General features: G+C 39.5%; 2 protein-coding genes across 5 annotated transcripts in view; both read right to left on the reverse strand.

The window, feature by feature from the left end:
• abhd17ab (abhydrolase domain containing 17A, depalmitoylase b) overlaps nt 1-3,464 on the reverse strand; it is a 12,186-nt gene extending 8,722 nt beyond the window's left edge. For all 3 annotated transcript variants that reach the window (XR_013935696.1, XR_013935697.1, XM_080473016.1), the window contains exons 1-2: nt 2,804-3,464; nt 1,780-2,144 (exon numbers count right to left, since the gene is read on the reverse strand). Coding sequence is in view for 1 of the 3 variants with exons in the window: in XM_080473016.1 (XP_080329142.1) it covers nt 1,780-2,138 (359 nt within the window). In the remaining 2 variants the exon portion in view is untranslated. The remainder of the gene's footprint in view (nt 1-1,779; nt 2,145-2,803) is intronic.
• Nucleotides 3,465-9,591: 6,127 nt separating this feature from the next.
• LOC308115292 (AN1-type zinc finger protein 5) lies at nt 9,592-17,636 on the reverse strand. Of its 2 annotated transcripts, none has more exons than XM_080472724.1 (6): nt 17,265-17,636; nt 15,922-16,121; nt 14,364-14,475; nt 11,478-11,605; nt 10,784-10,891; nt 9,592-10,293 (listed from the first exon to the last, which is right to left on the reverse strand). In XM_080472724.1, exons 2-6 carry the CDS (start codon nt 16,079-16,081, stop codon nt 10,145-10,147), a joined length of 657 nt encoding a protein of 218 aa, XP_080328850.1. In that variant the 5' UTR covers nt 16,082-16,121; nt 17,265-17,636; the 3' UTR covers nt 9,592-10,144. The 2 variants fall into 2 exon arrangements, with proteins under 2 accessions (XP_080328850.1, XP_080328851.1); XM_080472725.1 differs by having other exon boundaries at nt 9,598-10,293; nt 15,922-16,084; nt 17,265-17,388.
• Between the last annotated feature and the right edge of the window lie 1,336 nt (nt 17,637-18,972).

An 18,972-nucleotide genomic window follows, 5' to 3' on the forward strand; every position in this document is an offset into this window, starting at 1 on the left:
GGGCCTTTCTACACGGACTTTACATGTTCTCCCCGTGTGTACCAGGGCTTTCTACAGGTAATCCAGTTTCCTACAAAACTTAAGCTTGAGTTTCCCAAACTTGGGTTTGAGGCTCATTGGTGACTCTAAATTGCCTGTCGGTGTAAATTAGTGTGTGTGTGGTGGTTTGTTTATGCGTTTGTCCTGTGATGAACTGATAATCTGTCCAGACTGTCACCTGCTTTCATCAATAGTCAGTGTGTATCGACTTCACTGCCTCGTGACTGTAAATTTGATAAAGCGGCATGGAATACCGATAAATGGGACTTGTATGCACAGACTAAACAACCCGTTGCTCCTCCACGAGGAGCGATCTGATGAAAACGATACGCAAGATCTTAGCTTGAATCTCTACCGGCTACTATTGACATGAGCGCCAGTTATGGTCCTGCTGGAGAATCCATCAGAAAAGGACTTTGGCTACAGAAGAAATGTGCGTGTGTATTACGCATGTTTACATTACACAGCTCACTATCATACACAGCAGTTACGCTTTCTTCTTTATCTTTATAAGACTATATGACGTTTTCACACAAGCAATGAGCAGAAACTAGGGCAACTCAATGTAATCATCGGAATTCATTTTAGCTGCAACTTTGTTTGATGTTAAAACAGTCGTGCATCACATGGAGTGTGACCATAACACTGAAAACAGACACAAACACAATGCAGTTAAACACGTTTTACTGTCCACGAAACAGATCGTGTTACACTGCATTAATAAAACCATTTGCACTGTGTTGTTTAGAAAAATGTAATGAAGTTACTTGGACTGTGTGCAAACACCTCTGTCCAAAATTGATTTCCAGAATCGGTGCAGCATGATGGGCTCATGCTGAAGGACTCTTACCATTTTGTACAACCCGAGATGCGGTATGTCCTCTTTAAACGCCGGGTACTCTAGACCATGTCTGTTATTCATGAATGCTGTACTGCCCAGAGGAACCTGATACTTTTCCCTACACAATGACTTTTTACAAATTCTCTCATTGGTTTTGTGTACGAGCTCTTACAGCCTGTCATTTCCCTGTCGGCCTTTCCATTTAGAATATGACAAAACAATGACTCTGCCATATCACGTTGAGATTCAATTAATTCTCTGTAATACTAGAAAGACATTAATACAAGATACGTGGACTGTAACACAAGCTTGCCCATTTCTTTTTAATTGATTTTGTAAATTAATCAGCAGAGGACTGCGCTGCAAGAGGAGAATCAAACTACAGCTGAATACGTTTGTATATCATCGGCTGTTTAACAATTCCTCCTAACTATTTAAGCCCGCCATCATCCAATCACTGCAGATGCAGCCAAACGCAGAGAGTTTTGTCCCTGAATATGTTTGAAACACTTTTACTATTAATACCGTACTGAACTGCCAAACACAAAAGAAACTCGACCTTGGAATAAAAAAAAAAAAAAAAAAAAAGGGAGGAGAAAAGGAAACTTTCAAAGAACAAAGGAGTTTTTTGGTGACAGCGATTCATGAAAAAACCCCCAAAAAAACAGGAAGAAAGTTTGAATCGGCTGAGTCAACAGGGAGACAACCAAAGGAAGTGTGTAAAAGCGGACTGCCAAGAATGAGGGGTGTTAAAGGACTTGGGAGGAATCGTGACACACATTGTAATAAAATGAATAAAAAAGGTCAAGCAGATAAAATCTATCACACAAAATCATCATTTAAATCTCTCGATACACTCTTAAATGAATATGTGGGAAACCCCTTCAAAAACAACTCACCTGGCATTAGGTGAACAACGAATGTACATGCAGCCAACCCTGTTCCCACGACTGGATCGCGCAAGAAACACCTCTGTCATGTCCAGCTCCCGTTGAGAGTACTGAAACTCTGCTCGCTCTGTCAGGTGAAGTTTCCATCTTCCCTCCACAGCCCCTCCACTTCCGGAAACCGATGCGCCACTCCTTGAGCGCAGGCTCGACGATCCCGATGCTCCTGGTGCGACTGAGCCCGCCTCCGAGTCTGGCAGAAAAGTGTAGGTGGGCTCCGGGGGCAGGAAGGCGAGCTTGGCTGCAATACGGCTCGGGCACGGCGGGCAGCAGAACAGGCAGCAGAGCTCACTGAGAGAGAGGCCATTCATCCTTTGCTGTGAAGGAGCAGGACAAGAGAATCACTGTGCTGATGAAGTCACACCATCCCCATCTTCACACAATGAGACACTAATAACAATGTAATGTTAGTCTCAGCCAGTCCAGCATGGTGATGACAACTCTGGAGCATATACAGCCTTAAGTGATCACAGTATGTCATGAAACACATATTAATAATTCTAAATTTAAGAAATGGACAAACCTAAAGATGAGCACATTTGTATAAAATAAAAAGTCAAACAAGTCCTTAACAACACAGAAAAATACATATTTGAGTGAAACAAAAATGGTTTCAATCTGAAATACGAGTATTATGTGGTTTACTACTTTTTCTACAACACTAAGATTGAAGCAAATTCACTTATTAAATGATCAATCCGCAAACAATGAACTAAATACTTCAAAAAGATATCAAAAAGATTTCCATAAGTTAAGTTGTTGAATAACAGCGATGATTCACACATATTCTGGTTACATAATTTTTATACTTTTAATAAAAGCCGGTTGGTTTTTGTTAAAATTGGAGCAATAAGATCGTCTTCGCTGTTCCCTCGACACACGGTAAAGATCATAAATCAGTTTATACGGAAATGAAGGAACAAACAGGCCAATCTTGGTATCTCTCAAAAGTTTAGCACAACAACTGTAGACCCACCTGTTGAACTTAAGTTCCTCGAGTAAAAATACAAGTGAAAAGACAGAAAAACAAGAACTGCTGTCTTCCCCAGCCCAATCCAGTCACAGGATGCTACTTGCCGCTGGTTGTGTCCTGACAGCGGGAATAAAGTCTGACGGGGAAATCTTATTTACAAAGGATCTGCTGTGTTTTCTTCGAGGTGACTGAAGTCCAGATTACACCCATTTCGTCCTCTTAATGATATGAGACAACTCCAATAACTTTGCACCAAACGTGTCGAGGGTGATTTTGATGTAGTTTTTAGGAAGAAGTAATCGCTTCCAGACGAATCTGGACAAGAATAAAAAAAAAAAATCAACAACAAAAAGCCCAGATCTGTCGGACGGGTGAGATCATCGGCTCACGAGAGGAGTTATCCGTCTGCGTGGAGCAGCTAACGCTTAAGCTAGGATGACATAAACACGGCGGCTCCGTCAAAAACAAGAACAAGGAGGCTCGGCCCCGAGAAAAACCTCCCAGGCATACGGCCGCTGTCTTCCGCGCTCCTCTCCGCGACTCCACTGGGGACGGTGCAGACGTCTCCCGGGACTTTAAAGAGATTTTAAAGTAATTTGAATTGATCCATATCGGTACACTGTTTTCCTACTTCAGCATCCGGAAGCGACAGCTGACAGGAAGTGACGTCACAAGTTTCCACTGGAAACTTATCAGTGTGGGAGATAAAGGCTGTTAAGGATTGTTTGAAAAACATTGCATGTATGTGCAGCGTTGAATAAAACAGGTCGGTGTCGCATTGTTCACTATTTTAAAGTGCAGATGAATCATCACACTGACGAACGTTGCTTTTGCACATGACGTGTTTTGGATCACGAAAATCCTTCACATGGTACTTGCCTTTTAGTTAAACCTGAATTAACTTTTTGGGTACACAAATTTGGTTTAATGCAATACTTCTGCTTTTGGATTCAGCCCCCCCCCCCCCCTCAAATAAAAAAATCTTGTGGAGTATCTTGCTGACAGCAGGGCTTAATGCACATGGAAACTTATGAGGTTAATGATGCCTTTGCAGTGGCTTGATAAAGACACCACCAGGAGGAAAAATGGATGCAGACAAACAATTAGCTCCAACATTATGACCACAGACAGGTGAAGTGAATAACTGAAGTTACATCTGTATCATGGAAGGTTTCGATTCCAAAAATAAAAAAATGTGTGTGTGTTTGTGTGTGTTTCATATTTATAATGTCAGTTTGAATTTATTTAGGGAGCATGAATATATAATTCACTGCATCATTTAGGTGCAGTTCAGTCAGTGTTTTCCATTGTGAATGATACTGTGACAATACATTTGCAATATATTGGACAAGCCTTGTTATTATCTATCAAAAGTAATCTAAAAATAGGGGAAGGAGGTGAAGGGTCATTGGCAGCAATATGAAGTGAAGGCCTTCAAAGTGGCCTCTGCAGTACTCCACTGCCTTGTTGGGAGTGGATGACATCGTCATCTTTGCAATACTGTGAATTCTTGAATGATATTTGATACTGTGAGCATGAAGTGAGCCAAAGCCTTCATGACGATATTGCGGAGTTGGATTGTGCTTGCATACATATTAGTGGATGGTCTGACCGCATTAAGATCCAATGGAAGGGAGCCTTCATCAAACGATATCTGATTGGCGGACAGTAATGCAAGCATGATCTAGTGATCTATAACTCATGTGGTGGAAGTATTGTTGCTCAAATTGAACACATATTAGGGCATTGTTACATGACCACAAGGTGGATGTGTTGATGTAATACCCAAAGTCTTCAGGTCTCAATCCAAACAAGCACTTCTGGACAAACAAGACTCACCCATGGAATTACCATGAAATTTAAGATTGATTTCACTGTAAATGAAAACAAACAAGCATAAAAACAATTGTTAGCTATGTTACACCTGCATTATCAAACATTGTATTTATTGACTCCATCAGTGTTGATAGTCATAAAATCACACAGAACATATTCAATTCATTACAATGTTTCATGATATGTTTCACAAAAGTTCAGAGGACCTGTGGTTTTACTAAGAATCCAACTGGAGAAGCTCTGACTAAACTATACCCAGTCGGTTAAAATAATAAAACTAACTAAATAAAAAAAAAAAGGAGTACTTTATTTCCTGGTATGTTTTCTCACTTCATACAATTTTATTTCTGCTCCACTGCAGTTCAAAGGGGAAACTCTGCAATCAGACCACCATACCTTAGTCCGGTTGAAGTGATAATGTAGATGGGTATTTACATTTCAACCAGCAGGCGGTCTCCAGCCTTTTGGGGTCTGTTCCACAGAAAGCAGCTGCCAGACCAAGTCACATGTTCAGAGCTCAACTCCACCAGATAGCAGGTTGTCTTCTGAACTACTTCTACCATTTCATTTTGTTTTTCCAAACATAGAGAGCTGTAGTTAATTTACTTGATTCTTCCATCATTCATTTCTAAACCACTCTGAACTACGTGACTCTTATGAATGAGATGCTCGAGGTGTCTAACAACCTCCTCTACAAGATACTAAAATATCTTCTGACAATGAATGTATTATAGAGGACTTGCTTTGAATCTCTAAAAATCAAATGTAAGAGTATCTAACCAACGTTCCTGCATTCAGGAGTAATTACTTAAAAAAAAAAAAAAAAAAAAATGCTGGCAAAAGGAAAACAATATTTGGTGGTACAAAAACCATGTTTGTTACCTTTTAATGAACATTGAATGGACTACAGATTGCTCATAGCCTACCCAAAGCTACAGGGAAATATTGTTAAATATCTGCAGCATTTACATAATGTGAGAAAACAATATCTCCATCGAAAAAAATCCATTTCATTTCTGATTATTAACAGTAATATAATTACAGTAACTTAACGCATTTATATAAACCTTTATACACTTTATTTTATGAATTATTTTCACGAGATGCAAAATTTGAATAGCTTAAATCAATTACTTTTAATTGTTTGTTGGAAAAGCGGGTTGTGTTGCTTTACATGAGTTCATGCTAATGCTTTCCACTTCACCTCTGCTTTTTGATCCATGGGTGCTTGTCCCGACCCACCCCCGGTCCTGAGAGGAGGGCGAACAAGGCAGTCAACTGAAAATATCTGTGGGCTTTTCTGGCACTCACTGATGGGCCTTGGGGTAAAACGATTAATCACACTTTCAATTTTAATAAGTAAACCAACAGAAGCTAAAGCAAATCAAAAACATTTAGGTTAAAAAAAAAATCCCACACGCTGAATTTACAAACATCTTATACAAATTCAGATTTGTATTCATCACATTCCGAGTGAGGCATTGGGAGGATATGATTTTACTTGGCACTTTACCAAACATGCATCATTAGTATGGAGATCATTTTCTGATCCTCACGTTGGGGTGCGGCCACACGCAACCGAGCCTTTGAACTATGAGCGATAAGAGACGACAAAGCTGCTTACTCTCATAGATAACAATAGCAAACTAGTAACATTTTCAAAAACCATTCCAGTAAGTCATACTGATTTAACTACCAAATACCCACACGGACAAATTAAGTGGAACGCCATACACTGAAGCATATTCTGTCCTTTTGTGTTGTACCATTTGTACACCGTTTTGCTGAGTTTGAGAACTCTATGAAAGCACAAAAGCAGTGGGGCCACAGCACGTACTGGTCTAAAGCAACAAGAAAAGTGCATTAATAAACTCCACATGAATCGAGATGTGAATTGTAAATGAACACGGAAATATATCGCAGCCGTCCACCACAAAACTGTATCGTAAGAACAAATGAATACAAAAGACAAGTTTAATTTAAAATAAACTTTGTGATTTTATTGTTTTAAACTTATTCTTACACATCATACAATCCTAACTCTTAAAAGAAAAAAGAAAATAAAAACAAAACAAACGATATCTGGTGGTGTTTCTGGGGGACTGGAGTGCCAAGGGACAAGAACTGCATCTCTGTGGACATTTATTTATTTATTTTTTCACTTTTATTAAATGTCCCTGAAGCTTGTTTTAAAAGACAGAAGTAAAGCCATTAGTCTCTCAGCAGTGAAACTGAACTCAAACCAGATTATTACAAATAGCAGATTTAATACTACTAATAAAAACCGTTGCATGACACATTGATTATGAATGAGTGTGCTAAAGACATGATTTAAGACATTCAAACAATTGCAATGCAACAAAAAGAAAAAAAAAAAAAAGAAAAATGTATGCTGATAAAACTTGGGATCAATATTGTACGGTAGCCCTAACTGCTGGTGCCAAGTTAAAACCAACTGAGTGATCAAACCGTCCTGAACTACATGTACAACAGGGCCTCACTCCTCTGTCCAATGACAGCCACGCAGTCTGATAAACATCTCATTGTATGAATTGTGGTGGTTTACATTCAAACTGCTCAGTCATTGTTTAAAAAAAAAAAAAGAAAAAGAAAAGAAAAGGTTGAAAAGACTTGAGCATTGATATGAGCAGTCATTAAAAAAAAAACGAGTGCAAACCAGTGAAATCGCCATCATTCATAGAACTGAACAATCATCCTAAATTAAAAACCTCTGTGACAAAAGGACCAGAGCTCTTTGAGGAAAGCTCGAGTGTTTAGTAAGCTACAATATCTTAACGGCCATTGATTCAGCTGTCCTTTTCTACAAACGTAGGACCGATCTGCAGATTAGCACCGACCACGAGTCCCCCTAAATATGAAAGTTGTTCTTAAGTCACCACTCAAGATGAACTTTTTTTTTTTTTCCTTCCCCAAAGCTCAAGAATCGAGGAAGGAATTAAATCACAGTCGCTATGAATGACCAACTTATCACAAGTGAATATCCTCGGTGTTGGCATGACAAGTCCTCATCGGCATCGGCTTATCCATCACCAACAACTCTGACAGAATGTTTGAAGGCGGCCAATTTTGCAAAAGGAGCCAAAGCTAAATAAACTAGCCCAAGACCAATAAGATATTCTGTGGATACGAGGAATTGAACCGTTGACGTCCAACGTATTCTGCATCGACTTGCTTTGAAAAGGCATACTTTGCAAATCACTTTCAAACTTTTCTACAGCTCGTTCATAAATATTTAATAAGAACCAAGCAACATTTACAGGGAAAGCATTTAATAATGAAGAGATGAAACCTCAATTGCCCTTCTATACTTTGCGAGGGGCTTTTTAATTTTCAGTAATATCGCTATGCTATTAATAGACTTTAGTAACGGGATAGAGGCTCGGGTTGGGGTACTGTGTAATTCAGCCGCGTTTAATAAGAAAGCACAGAGGGCCCTGTTAATCGGACTACGTGTGTGAAATAATTGCTATGGCCCTAGGAGATAGTCATGGTAGAACCAGAACCAGTTATCTGAAATACTTTTAACAGTACATGTAAAAACTTGTAAATAAAAGGGAGGGCAGAGATGGGGAAAGTATTAGTGCCAGCAATGGCACTTTCTTTTGGATAATTAAGAAAAGCAATTTAATACACATAGTACTATTCTTGTTCTTAATCCCTCCCCACCTTTATTACCTGGAAAAATCTACATTAGGATTATACTATATGAATAGGAGCCATATGGTATTTACATTTGAAAAAAACAAACCAAAACAAACAACCTGTAGAGTCCTGTTAATTTGAACCTTGCGGGTCCAGCCATGCATTGTGCTACTGCGGTTTATTTTTTTCACATTCCAGCCTCATTTCAAACTGTGCAGTCACTTACAAAACAGTAACTTATATGTCTGCCTGCACACATGCACACAAGTTTGATCTTCCTAGAAGAAGCGAGCTAGAAGCGGACTTCACATTGAGGACTCGTCTGATTCGGAGCACAATGTTAACGCACAGCGGCAATCTTCACTTTAGCCGAGGGGAACACGTAGTCGTCATGTGAAGAGCAACTGCGCCCCGGGTCAGTTTTCCTTCAGCACGTGTCAGTGGTCTGCTGGTGGTTAGAGAAACATGGAGCTTCACTCTCGACTCCAAGAAACATACAAATGGCATTCAAGGACACTAGGCTGCCTCATAGGAACAGAATTGCTGATCAACCGAACAAGGCAATTCCCTCCGAGAGCCGACAGTACGGCTCAAATACAAAATGCAAATGACCCAGATGCTGAACAAAACTGAGGAGGTGTGGCACGTTTGCTTGTGCTCCGCAGTTGGCGCACCGAGTTGTGCTTTAGATTTCAAACCCGCTCCGAAACAATTTTGCCCTTTACAGCACAATCCAGCTGTTCTGACTGAACTGGACCTTACTCCACTACCAGACCTTGTAATTTATTTTATTTTATGTAATGTCACAGATTCCAGATGAATTAAATTAATAGCTGAACAGGTCAAGTGTAGATCTCGATTTGCTGCCAATCCTCCAGCACAGACCAACCAAACAGAATAAAACTGAATGAAAATAAATAAAATGTAACCACACAATTCGCGCTAACTACAATATATTAATATAGATCTTTTGATGTCATACGCGCAATAAAACTGGGAAAAAAAAAATAAATCAATAAAATAAAAAGAACAACAATCACTCTGTTAAGTCAAGGTTCTCAGATCCCCTACCCTGTCCCTCCCCTGCCGTTCCCATCGAGTAACTTCATGCACCCAGTATCTGTAGAATATATGAAAGAAAGACATCTGGAAAATGCTGAGAGTTGTGGTGGTCAGAATGTGGTGACCCATTGAGTAAAAGAGTTGGGAAGAAAAAGAAAAATGCCAATTTGACAATAAGTTGACATCATTTTTCAGTCTGGGAAGATTCTTCTTCTTTTTTTTTTTTTTTTAATTTTCCAGAGCCCTTAAAGGTCTTGTTGATACATGAAATTGCCCAGTTAGTTGGTTCATGTAACTCACAAGGCAATCCAAATATCCTTCTGTGCCATTATCCAGACTGCGACACATTCTTCAGGAGGATTCCCTCCTGTTTTCACCGAACTCCAGGGACTGTATAAAAATAAACCCACACAACACCCTCCAAGTTAAGAAACAAAAAGGGGTCAAAATGAAAAGCCTTCAAATCCCCACAGCAACATAGATGTCCACATAGCCCCTAGGCCCTCTCCCCAACCCTCGAGCAAATGGGTTCACACATACACACGCGCGCGCACACACACACACACACACACACACACACACAGGTTCAGCTTCAGTCACTCATGGAGAGAGGGGGAGATGCTTGTAAGGGAAGTTTCTGGACTGTGGCTGCGACTGCGCCACCCCCGCCCCGCCCGCTTTCAGACTACCGTGAACAAATGAAGCCATGATATCAGGTGTTTTCCTCCACGTCGCCATTGTTCAAGTTCAAAACGTAGGAAAGACTGTTTTTGCACTCGGCCCTCATAACTTCTGAATTTTCTCGGCCACCACAATGGGATTCTCCTTGCGTATGCGGGCAGCAGCTGCACTCCGGTAATCAAAGGGACAGTCGTGTTTGTCAGAGTAACGATGGATGGCACAGAACAGGTTGCCGCAGCGACAATCAAAACCTTCAGTGGAGAAAAGCACACACGTAAACAAACAGAGGCTTTGTTGTAAATATAATATTGTATTGACACACCAATTATTGATCTATATGGGACAACCTTAAAATCAAAGTTTGTTCATTTTAGGGGAAAAAATTAATAATCACATCTTTAATCATCAGAATTTTATTATTTATTACAAAAGGCATAGATGACCATGTATACATTGGAGTCAAAGCTTAGAGCCGAGTGAAAGCCAATATATAGTCAGAATGAAATTGACAACAGGGAGTGAAACCTTTTTAAGATCACATCCACATGACTTTGCCTCATCAATGAAGAACAGAAATGAAATAGGAAAACGACATTCCTTGTGTGTTAGATTTTAAATTATCAGGTTACGATCAAGTCAAGTGAGACCAGAAGAGCACAAGCCAACAAAACTCAAGATGATAAAGCTAACATGTATCGTCAAGGAGCTCATTGATTAACATATATATGTTTCCTCGCTTACCGGTAAGGCCCACTTTTTTCCGACACGAGAAGCAGCGATTTTTCTTCTTGTTTTTATCAGGAGTTTGGTCACCATCAGAAGAAGCCTGTGCTCCTTCCTCGATTGGCTCTGACGATAGAAAAAGTTAACACAAGGAAGCAGAAGGATACATAAGCCAATACAAAATCATTTGTCACTCCAACAAGCAAGACAAAAAATACCCTGGTTTATGACATTAATACAATCACACATATAATGATGCAAGTGCCTGTGTAGCAGTGTATATTTTTCACTGGCAACATCAAAAAAGTTGACAGCAAACCCTTAATCGGAGTGACATGGAGGAGGGTAATAAAAGCCTTCAACAGTACAAACGTGTGTGAAAGGTATAAACACAAAATCAAAGTCGGCCTATCAAAGACTTCACTTTGAATACAAATTTAATGATAAAAATGAAAAAATTGAATAATAAAAAACCTGTACAGTTATTCTATGGCTAAATAGGCCGGGAGACAAAACCGGAACATTTAAGTGTAATGCCTTTTTTAATTATTTCAATAATTCAACTCAGCTGCATCCCACCATTGACCATTTATTCACACTGCAGCTCGTCCAAAAAAAAAAGAAAAGTGTCTTACCCAGACAAGACTCACTTCATGTAAAGCGTGGGTAGAGATTGATTTAGGAACACATCACTGCTCTCCAAGACATTTACCTGTGCCATTAGAAGTCCCGTCCTCTTCATCCTCCTCAGCTTCTGCTCGATCTGAATCTACAGCCCCTGAATCCTGGGAGATGCTCATAGCCGTCATTTGTTGAGTCACTGGGCTGGGAGAGCTGGGACTAATAGAACAATTACAAAACAAATAAAAAAATCAATACAGTACAGCTCATACATGGATTCTTTTAAAAAGGAAACCTCAAACAATGAGGATAACTTTCAATAGTTTCTTTGTAAACAAATGACAAGAAGATTCATAATCCATATCTGTTACACAGCAAACTTTTGAGTTTGGAGAAAATTGGATATTTTATTAGCAACCACTGGAACAGCATTTTTCCTGGTCATAATCGGTTATGTCATGTCAAATGGATGTTTTGCTGCTAAAATGGCAACGTGTATAAAAAAACAAACTATGTGGGACGTAAACAAAAACGTTTTGGGGTTTCTCTCCAAACATATAAGTGCCACACGGGCGAATGTACATTCTAGGCTGTAATTCAGCTTGTATTTTTATAATGCAATCTGCACACAGCAAACTTCCAGTCATACCCACAGTTTATTAGATTCATGCTGTACAGTGTGGCGAACTGTTAAAATTGCACGATGTGCAGCCGGCATAAAGCATGCAGGATAGTGACCCTCTTCAACCAGAGTTTGACACCCCTGCTCTAACAAATCTCTTCAAAAATGGTGCAAATCGCAAAAAAAAAAAAAAAAAAAAAAAAAAAAAGAAAAGACATTGGTACATGCCAAGTATTAGAGTGCAGAGTACACAGAGTGCAGTATGGTTGAGCTCATGCAGATGTGATTTATCTGATTATTGTCAATCCAACAATAGGCAACTAGTTGGGTTTACAAAGTCAATTTTTCCATCAGTCTCACTCGATCCTTTCTAACAGTTCAGATTGTCCCGTTTACGTGAACACTGAAGTGATCACACTGATGAGCACATATGCAAGAATATGTTCCCCATTAAATCATTGGACCGCATATTCCACTATTCTTTGCACGGTGACTTTGACAGTTTGTGATTAGCACACATGAGCCTGCATCCAGCTTTACATTGAAGCTGGGCAAGATTGAAGATTCGTCAGATAAAACAATGAAGCTTGTGTCTTTTGAAAGTGTGAAGTGAAACAGATATTCTCCTTGTTCAGAGAGGCAGTTTTGTCTCCTGCATCAACCAGTCATGTTTCACCATTGACACTGGAACAGACCAAAACAACATCATGCATGGAGTGTCACGTGATGACTTTACGTAACAGATACGGACACAAAGCTCCAGCAGTGGAAATCAATACTGTTTACACGGACTCTGATTGAATCATAGAAAGGGCGAAAACCCTCTGATCCAGTTGTCATTTTAATCGGCTAGGGTCAATCTAAATTGGTTTAAAGTCAGCCGTCCTGTCACCTCAGTCACATGTTTTTTCTTTGTCCTGACCTAAGGGCTTTCTGGGCAGGTTATTTTTCTATTTTGTCTGCTGTGCTTGGGTTAAATCTCCAACCTTGTCCGCTGATTGCGGTGTTTGGGATTCCTGACTCTTCACTTACACTTAATCCAATGCAAAAAGGCATAATAGCTTTTACATCTTTACTGGCAAGACGTTCCTTATTGTTGCATTGGAAATCTGCTAAGTATCCTTCCGTCTCCCAGTGGCTCAAGGATGTTATGTTTTTTTTAAAGCTTGAAAAAATAAAATATACGTTGGGTGGGAGTACGGGGAAATTTTTCCAAAAATGGCAACCATTTATCTCCTATTTCACAGACTTACAAGTATTGCCCAGCTGATACCCAAACTGTATGTGCCTGTTATAGCTTTCCGTTATTGTGTAAATAGGTAAAATATTCAATAGGAGGTGTGTTGTTGAGCCAAGGTGGGGGGGGTGGGTGGGGGTGTTCATTGTTTGCACAGAAATCTGTAATCTAATATCATTTATTTGTTTTACTGTTTATATGACTGTTCGTGTGCACTCATGTTGTTGAAAAAGCAAAAAAAATCATTGAATTGTATTTTGTGATTAAAAATTGGTATTTTTCAATAAAAAAAAAAAAAAAAAAAAAAAAAGTCAGCCGTCCAAGTTAAAAATGTTTGAAATGTCAAGCAAATCTATTACGACACAACAAAATTGTGTTTTAGTCGGTAGATTGTAAATTTGAACCAACGACTTATGTTCTCTGATTCCTGTAGTGTTAAGTTGTTGCATTAGTTAAGACTTGACAAGGAAAGGAAGTAACTTAGAGCACAATGTGTCCAAGAGGTCACTGATGACTTGTTTCACTCTCCTTTAGGTCAACTCATGTAACATCTAGATGAGGGATGTCCAGTCCTGGTCATGGAGGGCAACTGCCATCATCATTAGATTCCGGTGTGCTGAAGCAGGAGACATCTAAAACATGCAGGACGGCAGCCCTCCAGGACCAGGATGGGACACTCCTAGACAATGTTATTGACAGAGCTGATAAAAGCCCTTTAAAAATAAACCAATTATTCGATATTTTCATTTTGTCATAAAAGGCAACTTTCCACATCTTATTCAAGATGTATCATAAGTTCTGGATGAACGGAACGAGTCTTCAGGCATGTTTTTTCTGGACAGATAACTCGTTCGATCACTTTCACAAAAGTGCTTCATATTTTCATAATTTTGACAAAGGCACAATAGACTATATCAAGACGAAAATAATTTGCAATTCAAGAAATTTTTTTCGACTGATACTCTATATTTCGTTTGTGGAAAGCAATAGTTGTCTGTTGTTGCCAAGTTCACAATTGATTTGATGACAAGTTAATTGAATTTATCCTGCCAGAAATATACATTCTAACACGAGATGGACCAACTTAAGTCCTTTTCTTCAGCTGTTGGTACACGTACCTTGATGTTTGTTCTTCAGGTGGGGTTCCTGTCACTTCTGTACTGGGCTCTGAGGTTGTGCTCTCCACTGTCATACCAGCTGAACCTGGTGATCCCACTGGTGATGTAGCGGCTGTTTGGGTAAAGAAGTTTGATATCACAAACGACTCAAACTATTGTTTTAGTCCTGATCATAGGTGACAGTCAATTGGTTTTAAGATACTTTTATATGCCAGTCACGTCATGCATTGCAAGTCAAAAGTTTGGACACACCTTCTCAGTCAATGTTTTTTTTCTTGACCATTTATATTGTAGATTCTCACTGAAGGCATCAAAACTATGAATGAACACACATGGAATGATGTAGTAAACAAAAATGTGAAATAACTCAAAACATGTTTTTAAACTAGTCTTTAAACTAGCCACCCTTTGCTTTGATCACTGCTCTGGACACTCTTGGTGTTCTCTGGATGAGCTTCCTGAGTTCGTCACCTAAAATGGTGTTGGCACTTTTGCCTTCACTCTGGGGTCCATCCAATCCCAAACATCTGGAACGGGTTTAGGTCAGCACTCCATCCCTCTCCTTCTTGGTCAAATAGCCCTCACACATCCTGGAGGTGTGTTTGTGGCCATTGTTCTGTTGAAAAGTAAATGATGGCCCAACTAAACACAAACTGGATATGCTGACATGTTGCTGCAGGATGCTGTAGTTGCCATACTGGTTCAGTGTGCCTTCTATTTTGAATAATTCTCCAAGCGGTTCTCATGTGAGCCAGTTTCATTGTAGAGCTTGATGGTTTTTGCAACTACATTTATGGACACATTCAAATTTTTTGAAATTTTCTGGACTGACTGACCATCAGTTCTTAAAGTAATAATGTGCTATCTTTTATCTTTACTCAGCTGATTGGTTCTTGCCATAATAGGATTCAAATAGAACTGTCAGCTTTGTACCAACCTGATTTCTGTACAACACAACATATGGTCCAAACCCCATTAAGAAGGAAGGAAATTCCACAAATGAACCCTGACAAGGCACAGCTGTGAAGTACAAACTGTTTCAGGTGACGCCCTCATGAAGCTCTTTGAGAGAAGGCCGAGGGTTTGCAGCTCTGTCAACAAAGTAAAGGGTGGCTACTTTGCGGAATCTAAAGTACAAAACATGTTTTGACTTATTTCTAACTTTTTGTTTACGACACAATTCCATGTGTGCTCATTCATATTTGATGTCTTCAGTGAGAATCTACAAAGTAAATTGACATGAGAAAAAAGAAAGAAAAAAAAGTTTGAATGAGAATGTGTGTCCAAACTCACGTCATATGTTTTTTGTCAAAGTGAAACAACAGATGACAATGTCACTGTCTTGCTTTCTGGTGCCACAATGTAGGCAGATACTGATATCTCCAGTCTCCAATAGCTTTCGGCAGATTCAAGTGCCTCAAGACACATTTAGTGTCAGTGTCCACATTTCATGATCTCTCTTAAAAAAAGAAAAAAAAAGAAAAAAAAAAAGACAGTAGCGATATCTATATCTAGCACATCCTTGTGTTCAATCAGTCATAGAGCCCTATCCTCCTACCTTTCTCCCCTGGGGGGCTGGATCGCCCCCCTCCCTGTTGTCTCTGCAGGTGTTCCTTGTAGCAGACTGAGCACATGCCATTGGTGCGGGGGTTACCATAGAAACCACATCCCATAGTGCAAAGCATTGGCACCTGTGTCTGATTGGTCTCCTGAGCCATGCTCTGACAGAGGGGGTAAGGGGGATGGGAGAGGATATTCCTGAAAATGGAGTTGCAGAAGTTAACCAAAATGATTCGCAGGCCTTCTCTGAATACCTAACCATTCATTGTTCAGCTGAAAGAGCGTGGAAACTGACATTATAGATTGAAACGTAATGCAAGTTTCTTTGCAAAACAAGCATTAATATCCACTATCTGAGGCTGTAATTACAGATTTGTTACACAGATTTATGAAGACTAAATTAAGACTAAGACCAGCTACTACCTAATGACAAAGTACAGAATTGCCACTAAAGCAAGGTAGGACTTTGGCCCATTAAACTGAAAATACACACACACAAAACTCTGATCATAAACAATGAAAATAAAAACAAATATTTGTGCGAATAAATGAACCAGTCATTCAACATCCTGCTGCATTCGGGCAAAGTGCCTGGAGATTTTACAGAAATAAGCTGTGAATTTGAGCAAAACACTCGGCGGAGAGGTGTGCAACAGCATCAAAAACAAAAGACAAAGAGTACAGCAGCTCACTGGAAGAGGCAAGTTACGATTGGTGAAAAAACACGCAAGCTCAGCTTGTTTGTCCTGTCTTTAGCTGCATAACAAGATGTTTTGGCCGGGGACAAAGTTGACGAGAGAGGGGAGAAAAGCTTGACACACGTCTGAACAAATCCACACTGGGAAAAAAATGAAATAAAAAATTAAGCCTTTAAACACGGCTGCCCTGGCGATCGTTGCCGCTGCATTGGTTTCGATGTGGCTGAACAACTTCCAGCTGACTATCCTGAGTCTGAGTTTGTCCGCAGAAGAAAACAATTGGCGTCTATGCTTGCACAGCTCAAAGCAAACACTGTAACACCAGCGAACAGCTTCGCTGAGCGTTTTGTCCGCCTGACACCACAGACACACGCAAAACAGCACGAAACTCGCCCGCTGGCCCGTGGCCGTGGCGAAAACGACAAATAAATGTTAAAGAAAACGCGTCTTTCGAGACAATTTACAAACCAATCTCTGGGTTTTCGGTCGAACAAACGCTAGCGCTAGCAGGCTAACCGTAGCCGGGCTGCTAACATAATCAGACAACCCCAAACTAGTGCGGCTCGCGACAGCGTCCTGACAAGTTTATAACGGGGAACACGCAGCGAGAGTCACTCGAGACGGTCCACGGTGGTCACGGTACCTGTATGTCACGGTACCGGGGGCTGTCGGCCACCTCAGGCTTCAGATTTGAAGTAGTTGTGTCTCCGGCAGAGCGCGCGGCCTCCGACCCACCGCAAGCTCGCTACATTCGAAACAACGAACATGACGTCACCACCAGTCCGAGTCAGCCTTAAGTGAGGCAGACGGGCCAGCAGCACATCACAGCACACCTCACACGACACAAGAGATGAAAACACTGTTAACTTAAATACAATTTTAAAACTGAAAGCCTTTGAGCTAATTACATATGTGACACAACACCTTTGTCAAATTACCCCCCCTTTACAATCGTTTGATTTTTATCCTGGACTGACTGGATCAGTGGGGAGAAGTGAAACAGGGTTGAAACAAAGCTTAATGGAGTAACTGATTAGCTAAAGTCCATCTATAAATAGAGACATGTCCTCAATCTTAATATATTTTGACTATTCATCAGAAAAAAACAACCAAATTATTTGTGGTAAAGCAGTATTTCAATCACTTTAATATCCTGTGTGAATGTGGCAGCTCTACAAACAGCACTGCAGACCAAAACTATTTCACTCAAAGGAATTTTGGACCATTTTCTGTGTAGTTTAGTTTATTACAATTCAAACTGGATTTATGAAATGGAATACTCCATTTACATAACATTTTTTGACTTCTTTTTTTTTAAAGGGGACAGCAGTATTTTTTAAATCTGTGCGCATTGAACAATTAGCTTTTGATTACTTTCTTAAATATTTATTTTTTTCCTTATAATTAAAGTATAATTAAAGTTTGATTTTGTTTATCGTCACTTAAACAATGGACACTTGATTTCTGCCTCTTGCAGCCTTCATAGTAAGGTGTCTTTTATTCGTTTTTATGTAAACTGACGGCAAAACATGTAAATTGAGTTATTTCAGAAAATAAAATCATATTAGGTATCTATTAGGTTGAGCAGTGAAAACGTATTGCCACTGTCCTTATTGTGAAAAACAAGAATTGTGTGTGTGTGTGTGTGTGTGTGTGTGTGTGTGTGTGTGTGTGTGTGTGTGTGTGTGTGTGTGTGTGTGTGTGTGTGTGTGTGTGTGTGTGTGTGTGTGTTAATGAGCATTTAGGTTGGTAAATATAGCAGAAATATACAAATGACACCTAATCACCAAAAAGAATCTAATGTAATATAACATGTAATACAATCTAATGAATTCTTTTACAAAGGGAGCAAAGCCAACCAGAAGAGTCAGAAACAGTTAGATAGCTTTAAAGAGTCTCACATAAGTTTTACAAAGGTGTGTTTTTTTATGTTAAAGGGGAGAAAAATCTAATTTTATTTACACTTGGAATAAATTAGAGACCACAGTGTTGCTATGTGCAGTCAGGGTAGGAAGTTATGAATATGGGAACCTTTATATAGTTAATTGATTGCTCTTCTAAAAATATCATTACTTGAATATAATTATATTAAATGGTATTAATAAATAAATTTCACTACATCCATTTCATTTATATATGTTATTATGGTGAAACCAAAAATTGCACGAGAAATGTTTGTTTATGGTTTTCTCCAACCATTAAATTGAACTTCTATTATTTTGCATGTATAAAATACTGACGTACTGAATTGCACTTATTTGTTTGAAGAACATTTTCTTACACCCTATAGGAGGAGACTAACGTGCAAAGCTCTCCTAGACTACAGTGCTGCAATTTTGTCGATTAATGCT

The sequence above is a fragment of the Lipophrys pholis genome (genome assembly GCF_963383615.2).
Source record: "Lipophrys pholis genome assembly, chromosome: 10".
NCBI classification, from domain to species: Eukaryota; Metazoa; Chordata; class Actinopteri; order Blenniiformes; family Blenniidae; genus Lipophrys; species Lipophrys pholis.

Bases quoted from the DNA above. Each gene is read 5' to 3' on its own strand.
- LOC308115292 (XM_080472724.1), bottom strand. From the start codon at position 16,081: ATGGCTCAGGAGACCAATCAGACACAGGTGCCAATGCTTTGCACTATG. The intron at 11,606-14,363 runs GTACGTGTACCA...TTGTTCTATTAG, and splicing joins CCTGAAGAACAAACATCAAG to TCCCAGCTCTCCCAGCCCAG. The intron at 10,892-11,477 runs GTAAATGTCTTG...TTCTATCGTCAG, and splicing joins CGGGACTTCTAATGGCACAG to AGCCAATCGAGGAAGGAGCA.